The 17417-nt window shown below is 45.2% G+C and overlaps 1 protein-coding gene and 1 long non-coding RNA gene across 2 annotated transcripts in view; one reads left to right on the top strand and one right to left on the bottom strand.

Annotated features, from left to right (window-relative positions):
* Positions 1 to 1881: 1881 nt before the first annotated feature.
* Positions 1882 to 3852, bottom strand: LOC106698427. The gene is made up of 2 exons (XR_002831119.1): positions 3205 to 3852; positions 1882 to 2118 (listed from the first exon to the last, which is right to left on the bottom strand). It is a non-coding gene; the product is annotated as an uncharacterized LOC106698427 (long non-coding RNA).
* A 277-nt stretch (positions 3853 to 4129) lies between these two features.
* The window catches only part of FERMT1 (fermitin family member 1), a 29073-nt gene continuing 15785 nt past the window's right edge, over positions 4130 to 17417 (top strand). The window contains exons 1-6 of the mRNA XM_014462371.2: positions 4130 to 4327; positions 7505 to 7720; positions 9101 to 9334; positions 13046 to 13192; positions 14470 to 14683; positions 16327 to 16429. Coding sequence (XP_014317857.1) covers positions 7570 to 7720; positions 9101 to 9334; positions 13046 to 13192; positions 14470 to 14683; positions 16327 to 16429 — 849 coding nt within the window. The 5' untranslated portion in view covers positions 4130 to 4327; positions 7505 to 7569. The remainder of the gene's footprint in view (positions 4328 to 7504; positions 7721 to 9100; positions 9335 to 13045; positions 13193 to 14469; positions 14684 to 16326; positions 16430 to 17417) is intronic.

Raw genomic sequence — 17417 nt, 5'->3', positions numbered from 1 at the left:
CTGACATCCACTACAATTGCCAAGATATTTTAAAGTGAGAAAAGCGAAAGGCAAAACAGTATCTATAAAATACTATCACCTGCATAATTAGCCTATATGCATAAACTACCTCTGGGAGGTTCCAGAGGAAACTGGTGACAGCTTTCTCCAAGAAAGGAAACTTTATAATCAAGAGAGGTGGGAGACTTGTCAGTGTATATATCCTATATAATCCTTTGTGCCCTTTGATGGAGATGGATGCAAAGGAAAGAAAGAGAAAGGGGGGAGAGAGGGACCATTTTTCTTGCTCCACTCATTCTCAATGGAGACTCCAGCACCATGGCCTCCAGCAAGGCCTTCTTACTTTTCTTTGCTCTTCCTCTCCCTTCTTCATCTAGTGCGGATAGATACATCAGGACACACCCTCTCCACCCTCGCAAGAAGAAAATTATAGAACTTGCCTGGGCATAGAAAGTGCTTGTTATCCACCCAGCTGGAAAGGAGGGTGTAGCTATAATAGGCACATTCTGCTTCTTTGCACTGAACGCAACATGTTCTCCATAAACACAAGCGTTGCCATTTCTTAGTTGCCAGACTTTCAGTATGTTTATAAGCTAAATACTCAATTTAAAAACTTACAGCGGATAATGCTGCTTTGTCAAATAATAACATCAATTAAAAAAAAAAAAACTCCTCCTCTTTTTCCTCCCAGAAGCTTTTTCATTCTCTCTAATGTAGAATTTTTTAAATTCTGAGGGTGCATCCAGTGGAAGTGGAAGGTGTTATAGGAAGGAAGTCGCTTGTGTTTAACAAGTTAAAGTAACTGGGACTTTCAGTCCCTCTACTTGTCTATTTCTCCTTTCTGTCCAGTGAATAAAGAACATGGCCATATCTCTTGTCCAGCCCAGTCTACTCACATCCCATATGATAATGCAAACATGACTAACTTATCTTCTGAGGATACTATTAGGTCAGTTTTTCAGGATATGGGTATCTGATAATAGTTATTGTTTTAATATTTGCACATGTAAAACTTTGAGGTCAAGAGATATAGCTCCTCTTTATCCTCCACCTCTGCTAACTGAGACGCAATAACTATCTGCTAACTAAAAAATACCTAACAGTTTTCTACAGGTTGTTACAGGCAACTATCAAGCTCTACGCCAACGCTTCAAATTCCATCTCAAAAATCACCTCCTTGCCCTGCTGGTGTGGCTCAGCAGTTGAGCATCGACCCAGGAACCAAGAGGTCACCGGTTTGATTTGGGTCAGGGCACATACCCTGGTTGTGGGCTCAATCCCCAGTAGGGGTGTGTGCAGGAGGCAGCCAATCAATCATGTTCCTCTTCCATCGATGTTTCTATTTCCCTATCCCTCTCCCCTCCTCTAAATAAATAAATAAATAAGGTTCATTTTTTTTAATCACCTCCTTTCTGAAGCCTTTTGTCATACTCCTCACCACTCCGCACACCTGCAGAAAGAAGATGGCCCTCCTCTGAGTTCCGCAGCATCAGAGTTATGACCTGAAGATAAACTCTGTGCTAGTTCATCTGAATATTTTCGGTGCATATTATGGTGTCTATTTCACAGGAACATAATGGCTGAATGAATAAATAAGCTAATTCATTGTTTGATTTATATGTGTAGATTAAATAACTGACTCAAAGTGTTGGTTGTACTTGTTTTTTAAGAGGAAGAAAAGATGAGGATGGCTTGTTTATGTATATATGAAATTGTGAAGTCCAGAATACACTTCTTAATCCACTTCTAACCTGGGACCTTAGGAAATGGATGGGTTGTACCTGTTTCACAGGTAGTAAGTTAAAAAAAAAAAATCCAAGAACACACAATATGGATGAAACTCAAAAACATAACGTTGAACAAAAGAAACCAGACGCAAAATAGTACACATCATCCGACTGCATTTATATATGGCACAAAGACTGGCAAAACCCTTTTAGGGAGTTAGAAGTCAAGATGACGGTTACTCTTGGTGGGGGTTGGCAGTAACTGGAAGAGGAACTAGGAGACTTCTGGGGACGGGTAATGTCCTGTGTCTTGATCTGGATACTCAATACACAGTTTGTGAAAATGCATCAGCTGTATATTCATGATTTGTGCTCTTTCATAAATAAATATCTATAATAATAAAAGCAAATTATGCTAATTAGACCAGACAGCCAAACGACCTTTCGGACATCATTCCAGACAACCTTCTGGACAAAGCCGTGGTGGCGGGGGCTGAGGTAGAGGCGGTTAGGGGCGATGAGGCAGGCAGGCCAGCAGTTAGGGGCGATGAGACAGGCAGGCAGGCAAGTGGTTGGGGGCGATGAGGCAGGCAGGCAGAGTGGTTAGGGGTGACCAGGCAGGCAGGTGAGTGGTTAGGGGCGATCATGCAGGCAGGCGAGCAGTTAGAAGCCAGCAGTCCCAGATTGCAAGAGGGATGTCTGACTGCCGGACATCCCCTGAGGGGTCCCAGATTGCAAGAGGGTGAAGGCCGGGCTGAGGGACTCTCCCTCCTGTGCACGAATTTCATGCACTGGGCCTCTAGTATAATATATAATGAATACATATATTTCAATTAAACACTTTAAAAACAATACACAAATTTGTTCATTATATGAAAATTCATCAGCTGTATATTCATAATATGTGCTCTTTCACATATATAATAAATGTATAATATATAATAAATATATATATACTATTTCAATTAAAAGCTTTTTAAAAACCTCAGCCAAGCAAAAACTTAAAACCAGTTAAATTCTTTAGCACAACCCAGATATTTTCAACTAAAATGAGAAACCATTTTGATGTAAATAAAGCCATTACTACTTCAAGACCACACATAAGATCTTGAAGACAGTCCATGTTCCATTCAGCCATGAGCAGTCTCCAGAAAGTAAACCTTTAGACTCTTTATGCTCAGGATAAGAGCGTATTTGTTACGTCGGTGTTGAGCATGTAGAGACTGGGACCAGATGACAGTTGTGGGACCAGATGACAATTGACCCCATTCCCAGAGTTGAGAATTTTCCACCAAATTAGGAAATTCAGTTCTAAGATTTTCATTATGTGCTGACAAGTGTTCAAATGACCTTGTAAAATACTTTCAAAACTACAACAATGACTAAATATGATGATGTACAAGCAAAAATAAGGATTCCAATTCTAAATTCCACCACATTTTAAATTCGTATTTACGTTGTCACAGGCTGTATGTACTTGATGCGAATCGCTAAAGCCTGTGTTATGCTGCATGAAATTCTCCATAGTCCATCCCTCCGCCCATTTTACAGATGAGTTCACTGTAATTTCCATGTCTGCTTTGTAAACAGCGTATCCCCTGAGCTCAGCTCAAGGCCTGGCCCAAAATAAACACTCAACAAATGTGTGTAATATGAACGAAGAAGGCGTGGAGAGGTTGTGTAAATTCCCCGAGGTCACCCACCCTTCACCGCTCCCTTGGGAAGTGAATCCGACAGGAAGGTGGCCAGCCGGGCTGGGTGGTGAATCTGGGGTGAGCCAGCCCAGACTTCCGCGTGGGGCGTGCCCTTAGGGTGCCCGGGGTCTTCCATGGTGCGGATTCTGGGCGCCTCACCCACCTCGGGGGGTTACATCACCCTCTTACTCAGAGACGGACCGCTTTCGTTTCTCCCACCCGGAGATCACCGGCCTCCAGGCTCTGTAAAGGGGAGTTTCTAGCCCGGAGCTGGGAGTCTCCGGGCCGGGGCGTTCCCGAGTGTGAGCCATGGCTGTACCTGGAGGGCAGGGGAAAAGGAGCCGGGCTTTAATAACCTGTGCTCGTCCGGAGGGCGCCTGGGGGACCGGGAAAACTGAAGGCGCTCTCAGGTAGCAAGATCAGTGCAGGGAGTAAGCGTGTGTGCCATGTTCCCCTTTGGATCCCTACGCCCCCGCCCCCCCGCCGGGTACCAGGCCCTTGACCCCCCCTTTTCCCTTAAAAAAGGGCTCGGGGGCCCGCCCCCCTCTCCCGGGAACGGAGACCCAGCAGGCCCCGGCCCCCGAGCGTGCCCTCGCCTGCCGAACCGGGGCCCTGGCCCGCAGTTGCCCCTGAAGGCCGCGGGGCGGGAACTGTGCACTCCGGCTCGCCGCGTCCGCCGTCCGGCTGGGGGCGGGCGCCGCGCCTCGGCGGGAGGTCCCGTGCATCCTCGCCCGGCGTCCACGAGCCTCCCTCGCCCGCCGCAGCCCAGCCGAGCTGCAGCCGCTACCTTGCGCCCCCGGAGCCCGCCCCCGACTCCGCCTGGGTGGCCTCCGTCCTGGCCTCTAGGGGCGCAACCCTCCGCGTGCAGGTCTGCGAGGCTGCACGCCGCGGGCTCCGAGAAAGAAGGTGGGTGCCGAGGGGCTAGGGCTAGAGGGGGCGGAAGATCGGTAGGGAGCGGAGGCTTAGGTGGGCCACGCCGATTCCTCAGACCCCTGCCCCCTGACTCTCTCCAGCTCGCTTTCACTTAAATGGCTGTTGAATTAAAAAGAACGCCCTAGGCGATTGGCAACCTTCTGCAGCCTTGCGCAGCGCGCCACGCCAAGTAAACTGTCCCGCCGTGGGTGCTGCCTGCATGGGGGGTAAGGGTCGGGTTTCCACCCACCCACTATCCACCCGGGACCCCGGACCCTGCAGAACTGACAAAAGACTGGCCTTCCGAAACGCACGCTCTGATCTTCCAGGGGAAGAAGCATGGAGGCTCTTTCCCTATCGATCAATCTATCATCTGTCTGTCTAATGATCAATCTATCATCCTTTGTCCCGTTTTCTAGTCTGTCTGCCTTCTTTATTTCCTCCTTTTCTGTCCACCCCCCTGTCCCTCTGTCTCACTTTCGTTCCTGCATTTTCTCGAAAGGACAGGAGGAGGTAGGCAGCCGGGCTTCATTCACCCCAGGCAGGCATTTCTGCTGGTGGCCTTGCTTCTTGTTCTGGCCTCTAAGATGCCCTTTCACGGCTGAAGTTCGCTGCTCTGCTCAACAAGTAGCAGCTTGCTGCAGATGAGAAATTCAATAAAAATGAAGGCGCGGAAAGATAGGGTAGGAATGTGGGAAAACCAGATTGTCTAATTTTATCCTGGGTTTGTTGTGAGGGAATCACCATCTGTTGCCTCAAGGAGAAGTGTTTTGATTGCCCAGGTAAGGAAAGAAAAGACCTTTATGTATGATTGCTCATGGACTCACCTTCAAAGACAGGTTATTTTCTTTATGGACAAAACGTTTTAAATAACTAAACTCCAAATCATAGCATTTGAGAAATTGTAAAGCTGTTAAAGTCAAACAGCTCAATGCCCTGTTGTGAGTTTGTCTGTGAAGGTGATATCTTTATTGTCTCCTCACTGGGAAAGATTTGCAGGAGTAGAAATGCTTATTAAAGGCTACAGAGAGTTTAGCTCACGTGTTCTTAAGAGTTTTATTTCATATTGGTGTTGCAACAGTATCAAGGATGTGTCCCAGTGTGGTGGTTAAGTAAACTCTTAAGTTAGAAAGACCTAGATTTCTGTCTGTGTTCTCTCTACCATCTAACTTGCTGTGTGCTTTCCGGCAAGTTGCCTAGCCTCTCTGATCCTGGGTTTCCTCGTTTCTAAACGGGATTGCTGACAGGGTGGAGACAACACAAGAATAGTAGTTAACACAGAATACACCACCCAGTAAGTACATAATAAACAATACTTGAGGCTGATGAGGAGGAAGGGAATAGTTAGGCCTGATATACCCATGACATGGCACTGCCCCAGCAAGGGGTCTGCAAATGCTCGGATGTGCACGGGAAGGGACAAGCATTATTACATCACTGGCGTCCTTCTGGTCATAAAAAATCAGGAGCTACTTCTGAACTTTTGAATTGATTCAAACAAATAAAATCTGTCCTATGCCTATTCAGAATTGCATGTTTAGCTATTTTGTGCATTTTGAGATACTCTGAGGCTTACAATTACGAACAGTTTCAAATAAACACCAAACTGGTATGACCCTGGTGGATTAATGATTGCTTATTATTAAAAATAGTGTTCCTCAGAAGTCACTATAGTCCCTGGCTTGATCTGGATGTGGGTGGGTGGAGGGAGGAACTGAACCCTGGAGCCAATGTTTCACTGGGCTGTTTCAACTCAAAAGTGTGAGCCACAGGCTGGTATCACATGGAGTTCGTTACGCATGCAGGGTCCACCGAGACCTGCTGAATAGAACCTGCGTGTTAATGAGATCTGGAGGGGAATTCATGGGCACTTTCGGTTTGACCAGCCCTTTCTTAGGAATTTGAGTGCACCAATGTGTTTGTTTGTTTTTTTAATAGGTCTTGTGAAAACATGGATTTCTCATAAGCTGTCTTTACCTAGCCAAGTGAAAAAGATGTGTTATCACTTACATGACTGATTTTGATTCAAAATCTTTAGATAGCCAGGAGACATATTATCATTTGCTTTCTGTTTACAAGTAACAGAGAGCCCAGCCAGTGTGGCTCAGTGGTTGAGCCAGTCAACCCATGAACCAAGAGGTCATAGGTTTGATTCCCGGTCAGAGCACATGCCTGGGTTGCTGGCTCTATCCCCAGTAAGGGATGTGCAGGAGGCAGCTAATCGATGTTTCTCTCTCATCGTTGATGTTTCTTTCCCTCTCCCTCTCCCTCCTTCTCTCCTAAAATCAATAAAAACATACCTAAAACTAACAGAGAGCTAATATTTTAAGTTCTGCCAAGTCTGGATTCCAGTGTTCCTATTACCCCCTTGAGACGTTTCTGTTTTGATACTGCTTAGCTGAAATAGACACTATTTTGCTATATTTTTAGTTTTTGAATTTTCATACTGGAAGATGTCATTAATATTTATATGAGGAACATAATAATACATATGTATTATATTACAGATAGAGAAAGATTTTAATGACGTTCTTTTAAAATCAGCTTTATTAAGGCATAATTTGCCTACAACAGAATGTATTCAATGGTACATTTAAAATCTGTGTGTTTTATGCAATGACACTCCCCCCTTGGTCTATTAAAATCTGTGTGTTTTATTGTATGCGAATTATACAGTGGGGCCTTGACTTACGAGTTTAATTCGTTCCGAGACTGAGCTCGTTAAGGAGCTCGTTAACTCAAATTACTCTATCAACTCAATGCAAAAAATCAGCCGAGAGACAGCTGGTATCTCAAAAAACTCGTTAGTCGGGACACTCCTAAGTCAAGGCCCCACTGTACTTAATAAAGTGGATTCTTTTTAAAGGTATCATCAAGGATTGCCATGATTTGTTGCCTGCTGCTAGAATAGTTCAGAGAAGATCAAGAAAAGTCAGTAGAGAGGGAAAATGAAGGTTGACACATTGGGCAGGCACAGAAAATGAAAAGCCCAGTGGTCTTGGGAGAAATGAAAGACAAATTTAGAAGGCTTGAGACCCTTTGTATAATACTTTCTTGTCTTTAAAATTAAGATGCTGATTTAATATCTGGGGCACTGAGAATGCCGCGGATTTTTTTCAAGATGAGGCCAAAATAAAAAAAAAATAAACGTAAAAACGTTTTGCTCTGCAGGGTCTCCTCCTCGTGTTCTGATCTCTGTCCGCCCTTCGGTGCAGCAGACACCCGCATTTGCCACGATGCTCTCAGCCAGTGACTTTGCATCTGCTTCTTGGGATCTCGTGGTCCGAGTGGACCATCCAGATGAAGAGGAGCAGAAAGACGTCACCCTGCGAGTGTCCGGGGACCTGCACGTTGGCGGGGTGATGCTCAAGTTAGTAGAGCAGATCAGTAAGTTTCTGTTTTGTTCTGGTGTCTCTATATCTGAAACCCTCTCTGTTGCATCGCCGCTGATCTAAGTTGTCTGATCACCTATGTTTTTCTGATCCTTTATCTGGTAATGGCCCAGAGAGCCATCACCCTTCCCCCAAGAAGAAGAGAACTAAGGGGCCCCTAACAACCCTTGTAAAAACTTGAGTCCCTGGTGACAAACCAAAGCTTCCCGGTAGGTAAAATGCCCTGTTTCCACAAGAATGGGCCCATTCTACGGGTGACATCTAGGGTGACCGCAGGCTTTTTCGAAGGTGTTGGACTCCTGTTAGTGCTTGATTGCTCAGTGATAAAGTCATCTTGGTGCTAATTTGTCTTTTAACACATACCCACCCTTTGCTACTCTCTCTTCTTAAACAGAGAAAGAGAAATCTTCAGGGTCAGAGTTTCACATCAGGAGTCAACACAATCAACCTAGAATTTAATAATGTTCTGTATGCCTTGTATTTATTTCTATCTTCTAAGGCCATGGTTGTGGGCTCTTCGTTGACACTAGTGAAAGAAAGCCCAGTGAATTTTCCAAGTCATGTAACACCATCCAGGTCAAGAAATAGAACATTACTTGTTCCCCCACCCCCGTCCCATACCTGACCCCTCCTTGTCACTGCCCCACCAAAGGTAGCCACTAGGTTAAAAAGAGAGAGGGAAAGAGAGAGAAATCACTTTTTTCAAAGTAAATAACAACACTGGTGGCTCTTCATTTAGCAAAATAAAAGATTGACTATTGCCTCCAGCATCGATGAAGGGAAACGATTCAACGTTGTTGCCAACATTGAAGAAGGGGGCAGTTTCCGTGTTGATGCTCACTCTCAGAAAATACTCGGCTCTGATTTCAGCGTAGACACTTTGGATCCTGGGGATATGATGGTTCTGCTAAAAGAGCTGGGCATTACCGAGAAGGGTGACGAGTCGGCTTTATAGAACTTCCGTGCGGGTTCTGATTGGGCGCTGTGGATGTCCCCTTGTGATCCAGGGGGCAAGGATACATTTCTAGTGGAGAAATTATCTTGATTAAACAAAGCAGAGTGCTCCTGGTCTTCCCAGGAAGGACCATGGCGCTGGGAGATTGAAGGAAGAGAACTTCAGCATTTCAAGATGAACAGAATTTATGTATGTCTGTTCCTTCCGCAGTATAGAAGTATCAGTGATGGTAAGATTCAGTCTGTTTTCTACCTGTCCCGCCTTAGACTCTTTGAAGAGAAGCCAAAAATCATTGAGCCTTGGCTTGTACCAGGAGATGGGGCGCTGAAGAGCGGCCCTTTGTTTGCATTTTTGTGCACGATGGGATGACTGGCGTGCCCTCCCTCTCGCTGTACTTCACTGTGTTCTCTGTTTTTGCAGACATAGCCCAAGACTGGTCAGACTTTGCCCTTTGGTGGGAACAGAAGCGTTGCTGGCTCCTGAAAACACACTGGACCCTGGACAAATGTGGAGTCCAGGCAGATGCAAAGCTTGTCTTCACCCCTCAGCATAAAATGCTTCGCCTCCGCCTGCCGAACGTGAAGACGGTGCGATTGCGAGTCAGCTTCTCTGCTGTGGTGTTCAAAGCTGTCAGTGATATCTGCAAAGCCCTGAGTGAGTACCCCGGAGGGGCCCCTGTGCCCTTTGGACCTTTGGCAAAGGAGGGCAGGAAAATGCTGTGGGCTCCCAGAGTACGCCCTCCTTAGGAAGCACACTTTTCAAACCCAATTTTGCGGACTGGAGCCATTGAAGTGGCGTTAATCCAAACGGGACATTACTGAGATACTTCAGATTCATTTCCACAAAGCTTAAAACTGCTTCAAAAGAGATGTATACTCAGAAGAAACAAGCCCATTGCAATCCCTCAAATTCATTTCTCTTAGCCATAGTAAATCATCATTATATTTAAGACAAACAAAAAAAAAGAGTTCCACTAAGTCATTATCACCTTGGAGCCAATGCATCTTTATTAGTTTGAGAGAATGGGGGAGTAATGTCTTCATTGCTTCTCTTACACTTGGCTCCAATAGCCCTATCCACAAAAATCCTATGCAGAAAAGTACACTTAATTATGGAATGGAACGAATTGATACCATCCCATAAGTTTAACAGACATTAAGGACAGTATCACCCAAACCCTTTCTCTTTTTTTGTGGGACTTCCTTAGTGGGAGCAAACCCTGCCTTGTGAGGGTGTTCTTATTTTATACTAGAGACCTGGTGCACGGATTCGTGCACCGTTGGTGTCCCTCAGCCTGGCCTGTGCCCTCTCGCAATCTGGGACCCCTCCAGTTTCGGCCTGTTCTGGCAGTCCGACATCCCCCAGGGATGTAGTAGTGAGCGAAGTGGCAAGTGGCCAGGGAGGAGCCCGAGCCCGGGCCGGCACCACACCACTCCCACTCATCCCAGCCCTGCTGCGCCTGCTGCCGCAGAAGCAGAAGAGGCTTACACCACCGCAGCTGTGCTCACCAGCTATGAGCCCGGCATCTAGCACCCGTCAGCTGAGTGGCGCTCCCACTGTGGGAACACACTGACAACCAGGGGGCAGCTCCTTCATTGAGTGTCTGCCCCCTGGTGGTGGTCAGTGCACATCATAGCAACCGGTAAATGGTCAAGCGGTCGACCGGTCGCTTAGGGTTTTATATAGAGAGATTTTTTTGAAAGTGTGTAAGTAAATTCTTTGGTCCCAAGGCTAAGATCTATCTTCCCCATGAAGCTATAAACTGCTCATTCATTCCTTCAACAAACATGTATTGCCCGATGCACAAAGATTCTTGCAAGAGTAGGCCTTCCTTCCCCCAGCTGCTGGCACCGGCTTCCCTCTGGCACCCGGGACCTGGGCTGCTTTGCTCTGGCCGCTGCTGCCAGGCACCCGGAACTAGAGCTGCTTTGCTCCGGCCACCACCGCCAGGCACCTGGGACCCAGGCTGCTTTGCTCCAGCAGCCACCAGGCACCCACCTTGGACCCTGGGCTGCTTCACTCCCGCCGCTGCCAGGCACCCACCCAGTTCCCTGTGGTTCCCCATCTGGTCCAGCAGTCATTCCAGTCGTGACGCTTATGGCCTCTGGCCTTTTGTAATATAGGATTAGGCAAGCATTGTGGTGAATACTAAGGGTATGTTAGTCATAAAAAGTAGCCCAAATCTCTTCCCTCCTGAAGCTTACATTCCAGTGTACAGAGACAGAAAATAAATAATAAATGTAAAAACTAAGATGTTAAAGGAGATAGTAGGACAAAAGGAAAAAGTATAATAGTATATATAGGCTTGGGAATGCCAGTATTGGGCATTGGAGGCTGGTATGTATTTAACAGGGTGAAGAGAGAAACCTTTTTTTTTTTTTTGAGCATGCCCAGCACAATGCCTGCACGCATTAGCTGTTTAATGACGAGAGTGACAAGTGAACGGAACCTCCCATTATGGAATGTAAGTTCCAAAGTGTCGCTGCTGCTTGGTGAGCAAGTGGCAAACACCAGGCACCCTGATTTCAGTAACATTCTCATGAGGATTGGAAAACCATTTCTTTTTTGTGGGACTTAATAAATGATTAAATTACACCAAATGTCGCAGTAGTCTGGAAGCACACATCATACCTGGAACCAAACCCTTGAGGTTTTGAAGTAAATAGAAGCAATCAGATGTTCTTCTCTTTTCCAGATTATCTATCTTCATGGCAGTTCTAAAAGGCCCAACTGGCATTTCGACTAATCTCTTTCTATCTGATCAATAGAAGGTAGATCAAATTCACCAAAACTATGGGTTTTTCCTCAAGGAAAAGGAAAGGCAAATGTTAGGCTTGGGGATAGGGTTTTGTTTGTTTTGTTTTGGTGTTATGTTTTGTTTCTAATGTTTACCAAACTGGACATCTTGATTCATCTCTAGGTTTTGTGTATAAATTATGCATTTGAAGTGGTCACAGGTGCCTGCTGCAACCTGATGATCAGACATCCTTGGTTACTGGGGAGAGAATCGAGCTGAACTACCAGCCTCAGACTCAGAATGAAGCAGTGTTTGAGCTGAGAAGTGGGAGGGATTAGTTCATTCACCTCTGATTCTAGCCCAGAGACTAACATCCACATTCCCTGGCTTTTCCCTGGGATCATAGCAGCTCAGTGCGGTTAATGGCAATGATAAATGTATTTCATTAATGGAGAAAAATGGGGATAATCTTCAGTTCTTCAGAAGCAGACCCTGATATAAGGATTCCAGTGCAAATATTTATCTATTTGAGAGGTGGGGGGGTAATGCCGGGAAACACTGATAACGAATGGGGACGTGAGACTGGGCAGAGAAGGCCACCAATAAGAGATTGTCCCAGCAGAGACATGCCTCAGAGCCATCCCACCCAAGGGCCGAGGGAGCTGGGTGTTAATACGCCACTCATCAGTCACCGGGGCTGCGCTTGGAGAGCATTCATTCTCTGAACTCGTGTGGCCGGTTGCGCTGTATCTGGGCAGAGTAGACTCCGGTGTTCAGAGCAAGCCAGTGGGCAGACAGACACATGTCCTAGCTGCCATTGGTAGTCAAGTCGGAGTGCACTGAAAGGGTGAGGCCAAGAAGAGGCGGGCAGGCGCCAACGATGTCTGCCACAGGGATGAAAGTAGCAGCTGGGCATCATATAAGAAAAGGGCTCTCTGGATCTGTGGTCCATGAAGAAAAAAGGTGGGGCCCTTGGCTGTTGTTTAAAAAACTGAATAAAAATGCCCTAACCGGTTTGGCTCAGTGGATAGAGCATCAGCCTGCGGACTAAAGGGTCCCAGGTTCGATTCCAGCCAAGGGCATGTACCTTGGTTGCGGGTACATCCCCTGGGAGTAGGGGGTGTGCAGGAGGCAGCTGAATCGATGTTTCTCTCTCATCGATGTTTCTAACTCTCTATCCCTCTCCCTTCCTCTCTGTAAAAAAATCAATAAAATATATTTTTTTAAAAAAAGATAAGGAGGGAGTGGGGGCAGAAGGGAGAAAGAAAGGGAGGAAAAAAGGAGGGGAAATTGGTAGTAAGTAGGTGGCATAAGAATAGCAAAATTCTGGTTGCTTTAGATACATTTGAAATATTTTCACAATAAATCAAAAAACAAAATAGAAATTTTACTAGACTAAATCTCCCTCCACTATTTGACCTCCCTACACTCTTATTGATGGGGGTGGGGTGGGGGGGAAGGGGAGGTCTTATTCTCCTCTGTTTCTTTAAAAAGTAGTGCAATCTAGTTCTATTACTTCTCCGGAATTTCCTGAGAAATGGTTTCAAATGCCCACCAGGAATTTATTTTATTTTATTTTATTTTAACTTTTCAGTTTTTCTTCTTTGTTTTTTATACCTATTTATTAGATATTCGAAGACCAGAAGAACTTTCCTTGTTAAAGCCTTCTAGCGACTATTTTAAAAAGAAGAAGAAGAAAGACAAGAATAATAAGGAGCCCTTAATTGAAGACATTTTAAACCTGGAGAGTTCTCCAACAATTTCTGGGCCACCAGGTAAGAATTGTGGCAGGTGCTTTGTTGTTTTAATTCATTCTTAAAGCCAAGAGTTTCTTAAGTTTTTTTTTTTTGTTTTTTTTTAATCCTCACCCGAGATTATTTTTTTCATTGATTTTTAGACATAGTGGAAGGGATGGAGGAAAGAGGGAGGGAAAGAGGAAAAGAGAGAAAGAAACAGAGTGAGAGAGAAACATCGATGGGAGAGAGACACATTGATTGGTTGCCTCCCACTCATGCCCCGGGAATTGAACCTGAGACCCTTTGGTCCTCAAGCCAACTCTAACCACTGAGCAACCCAGCCAGAGCAAGAGTTACCTCAATTTTTAAATCCTAGGAACTCTCCTCCCCTCTGCTCTGTCTTTCCTCTTGTCCCTCCCTTCTCCTTTCTCCCCCAAACAAAGAAGGGCTAAAATTGCAAGAGTCCTATGATGAGGAAAGGATATCCAATTAATTTTAGAACTAACAGAATTTTTTTGACAAGATATGCTTTATAGCTCATTATGTTAATTGCATGTATTATGTTTCTGATGAATTAGAAACCTTAATAGAACTGGCTGTGAATTTGAGGGAGGAAACAGATTATTTGGATCACTCAAATATACTCCTGTTTTCCTGGTTCAGTCTTCCTGTGACTCTTGTATGAATTCCATTTAAATTTTGCACTGGACATGTAACAGGAGAATAGGTAAAAATTCTAGAAAGGCTTCATTCTTTTCTTTTTATATAAGAATATAAAAAGCTAGCTTGTTTGCAACGTTTGAGGGTTTTCTTGCATAGTATATTCCAGTGCAAAGAATGAAAGGAATTATTTGCACTTTTCTTATGCAAAGTAAAGGCAGATGATGTATAAACCATTAATTAGCTGGGTTCTTAAAACTGGCAAGTACTGCTATTTCTTTAAAGAATTTGCCCAAAATATAGTCTGTACATACATTCTGTGAGATATCTGGTTCTCTAATAGCGTGAAAACTCACAGCTAAAGCAGAGGCATTTTGAATTGTTGAGAAGGACATAGTCTCCCACACTTGTATGGGTTGACTGTGGAATCTTGTATAGCCTGTCAGTTCCCAAGTGTTCAGTAGCTAAACATTCAGGCAAGAGCTTTACCCGTGTATAACTCCTCCCGCATCAGTCATGACTCCTCTGATTATTTTAAATGTTACAACTATTTAAATTCAAAATCCATTTCAGTGTCAGCAATCTGTACTTATTTTTCCAGAGATTTCCACTCCCTGAATCTCATATCCTAGTGTGTGTTCCCCTTTGTCTTACAGTAAGTCCTGGCTTGTACAGTAAAACCATGACTCCCACGTATGACCCCGTCAACGGAACGCCGGTGTCATCCACCATGACGTGGTTCAGTGACAGCCCTTTGACCGAACAAAACTGCAACATCCTCGCATTCAGCCAACCCCCACAGTCACCGGAGGCGCTGGCTGATATGTACCAGTCTCGGTCTCTGGTCGATAAAACCAAGCTTAACGCAGGGTAAGGATGTGGCTCCGTGTTGCTTCTCTGTGAACTGACACTGATGTAGTAAGAGAGATGCCACAGAGATGGGGAGAGGTTGTTTATTTTTTAAATTAGGGTGCCTGGGGATGGCACACTGCTAGCAAAAGTCAGGACTGATTGTAGCAACAAAAAGGAAAAAACAAGGCCTTTGGTCATTTCAATACATATAAAGTGTGACGTCCCTTATGTGTTGGGGTAACCCAATGGTTTACCATATGCGAATAGGAATTCTTTCCCCCTGAGGTGTGCAAAGTGTATTTTATGGGAGGTCGAGCAGTTCGTAAGTGGGTTGGAACCCATGGGTCAGGGGGAGACCCAAGGTGGCCCACCTGCCCACACTGTCTTGTAGAATGCCGCTTCTCTCTGTAGCGGTTCTAGAGCAAGTCCTTCCACTTTGCCTCAAGCGGGCTCAGAAGACACACTCAAACTATTTCTCAGACCACTGGCTCTTTTCACTCCCCACTGTTCACCAAATAAAGTCAGCTTGTGGGCAGCATTCCACTCCCTGTATATCTGGCCCAGCACTGTCTTCCTGTCCTACTGTGTACCCGCCCCCATGGTGCACCCGAGGCCTCTCCTCCCCTCCTCCTGCTCTCCCGTCAGCCCTGCTCATCCTTTACGGCCCAGTCACTCTCTCCTTCGTAGATGTCAGCATTCAAGATCGTCACTTCTCTGTAGTTCTGTTCTCGTACTTTGCTTGCCCAGCGTCATGCTCTTCCTTTATTAGGAGGCTTGGTCTCTCCCACTGGACCAAGGCCTTGGGGATGGAGATTGCATCTTGGGGGCTAATTTAATAGAAGTTCAAGCCATTTTCATTCAGTGTTTCTGGCTGGCATTCATGCCCACCTGGTCTTGTGGTTACTGTTTAATCGCCATCCCTCCACCTCTCACCATTACCCAGTGTGTGTGTGTTGTCAACCTTAGGACTAAACTACCAGTATAGGAGCCACTAGCCACATGTGGATAGTTACATCTAAATTTGAATTTAATCAAAATGGAAATGTGGCACTAGCCACATGTAAATCTTCAAAAGTCACATGTGGCTAGTGTCTACTCTATTGGACAGGGCCATACAGAATGTTGTTGTAATTATAGAAACTTCTAGACAATACGATAGAGCCAGTTTTGGGTCAGACCACCTAGTGTAGGGGAGAGGCTGTGCAGGCAGTCACCGGTATAGGGGAGAGGCTGTGCGGGCAGTCAGCAAGTGCAGATTCTCAGTCTGGCTCTACCACGAGGTACAGGACCTTAAGCATAAACAGAGTCACTGAGACTCTGTTTTAACATCTATAAAACTGAGAAAATAAAATAAATACATAAATTATATATAAATATCTATACACACACATACATAGCATTGGGAAAGCTGTAAGATAAAATATAGATATAAGCTAGTTTCAAGTCCTCTCGCTTACTGGTTTTTGGTCACATTACTTACTCGGATTTTGTTCAAGGAGATGTGTGTATATAATGTAAATATATATAACATATATTACATGGTGCATTGATTACATAGAACATATTATATAACATAGATAACATGTAAACATATTATATAATGCTGTAACATATATGTATAAAACTGATCAACTTTTGTAACTTATCCTACTGTTTTCTAGTTGGCTGGACTCCTCGCGTTCCCTCATGGAACAGGGCATCCAGGAGGATGAGCAGCTGCTGTTACGATTTAAATACTACACCTTCTTTGACTTGAATCCCAAAGTAAGATAATCTTTCTCTATTCTCTCTCTTTTTTAAAATATGAATCCATGGAAGTGTACAACTGAGTCATTTAGTCCTCAAAGTTAGGATTAACGTGTGTAATCTTCTGCTACCTCTTCAGAGTTAGATCAGTAAATGCCTTCTGCTTCCTCGTTTGCATTTTTGGGTTCTAGGGAGCTTGGTCAGCTGCCGCGACTGTGTGGGAGTCTCTGGGGGTCTTCGTGCCCAGCAGGTGCATGCTCCCCTCTCCATTCACAGGAACAATAAGAGAGCGTTCAGGGAGCCAGAGTGCTTAGGGTTTGGGAAGGAGGCGTTGTCAGGACCTAGGTTAAGAGCAGGTTCTCATGAATAAACCAGGACCCCATGATGGCGCACAGCAGACTCCCCACGGTGGCGATGAGCAAGAGGGGTCATCTATGTAAATAAAGACCCGGCCAGTCGCCAGGTCCCATCTGAGGTGTGTGTCTCCCACCTGAAGTTTACTGGGCAACTGATTCCTCTCCCTGGCCCTGATTTGCCGTTCGTGCCGTTGTGAGTCAGCAGATAAATGGCCAAAATGTAGAAAATAGAGACTGGGTCACTGCTTCTCTGAGTGCACAGGGCGGTTCATCGTACTGTTCCCGCCCAGTTTGGTGTTTGGCGTTGCTCTGTCCATGTGCTCGCTGCCGGGCACGTGTTCGACGGGCTTGCCTCAGGCCACCTGTTGCGCGCAGACCCTTTTCTCACCCACAGCAGTGTCACTGCCTCTTGTGGCACAGCCTTCCCCTCGGCCATTTTCTCCACGAACAGCCCTTCCTCATTCAAAGATTACAAAAAGTGTTCTCTTCATGGTTCCTCCTAATAGGTTTAGTTGTTATGTTTAGATTTTTTATAAGTCCTTTGAGATATAATTCACATACCATAGATTTCACCCATTTACTCGATACAGATGAATGGTTTTTCGTATATTCACTGAGTTGTGCAACTATCACCACCGTCTCATTTCAGA

Source organism: Myotis lucifugus, unplaced genomic scaffold, assembly GCF_000147115.1.
Source record: "Myotis lucifugus unplaced genomic scaffold, Myoluc2.0 scaffold_178, whole genome shotgun sequence".
Classification (NCBI taxonomy): domain Eukaryota; kingdom Metazoa; phylum Chordata; class Mammalia; order Chiroptera; family Vespertilionidae; genus Myotis; species Myotis lucifugus.
This window is presented reverse-complemented; position numbering and strand designations above follow the sequence as displayed.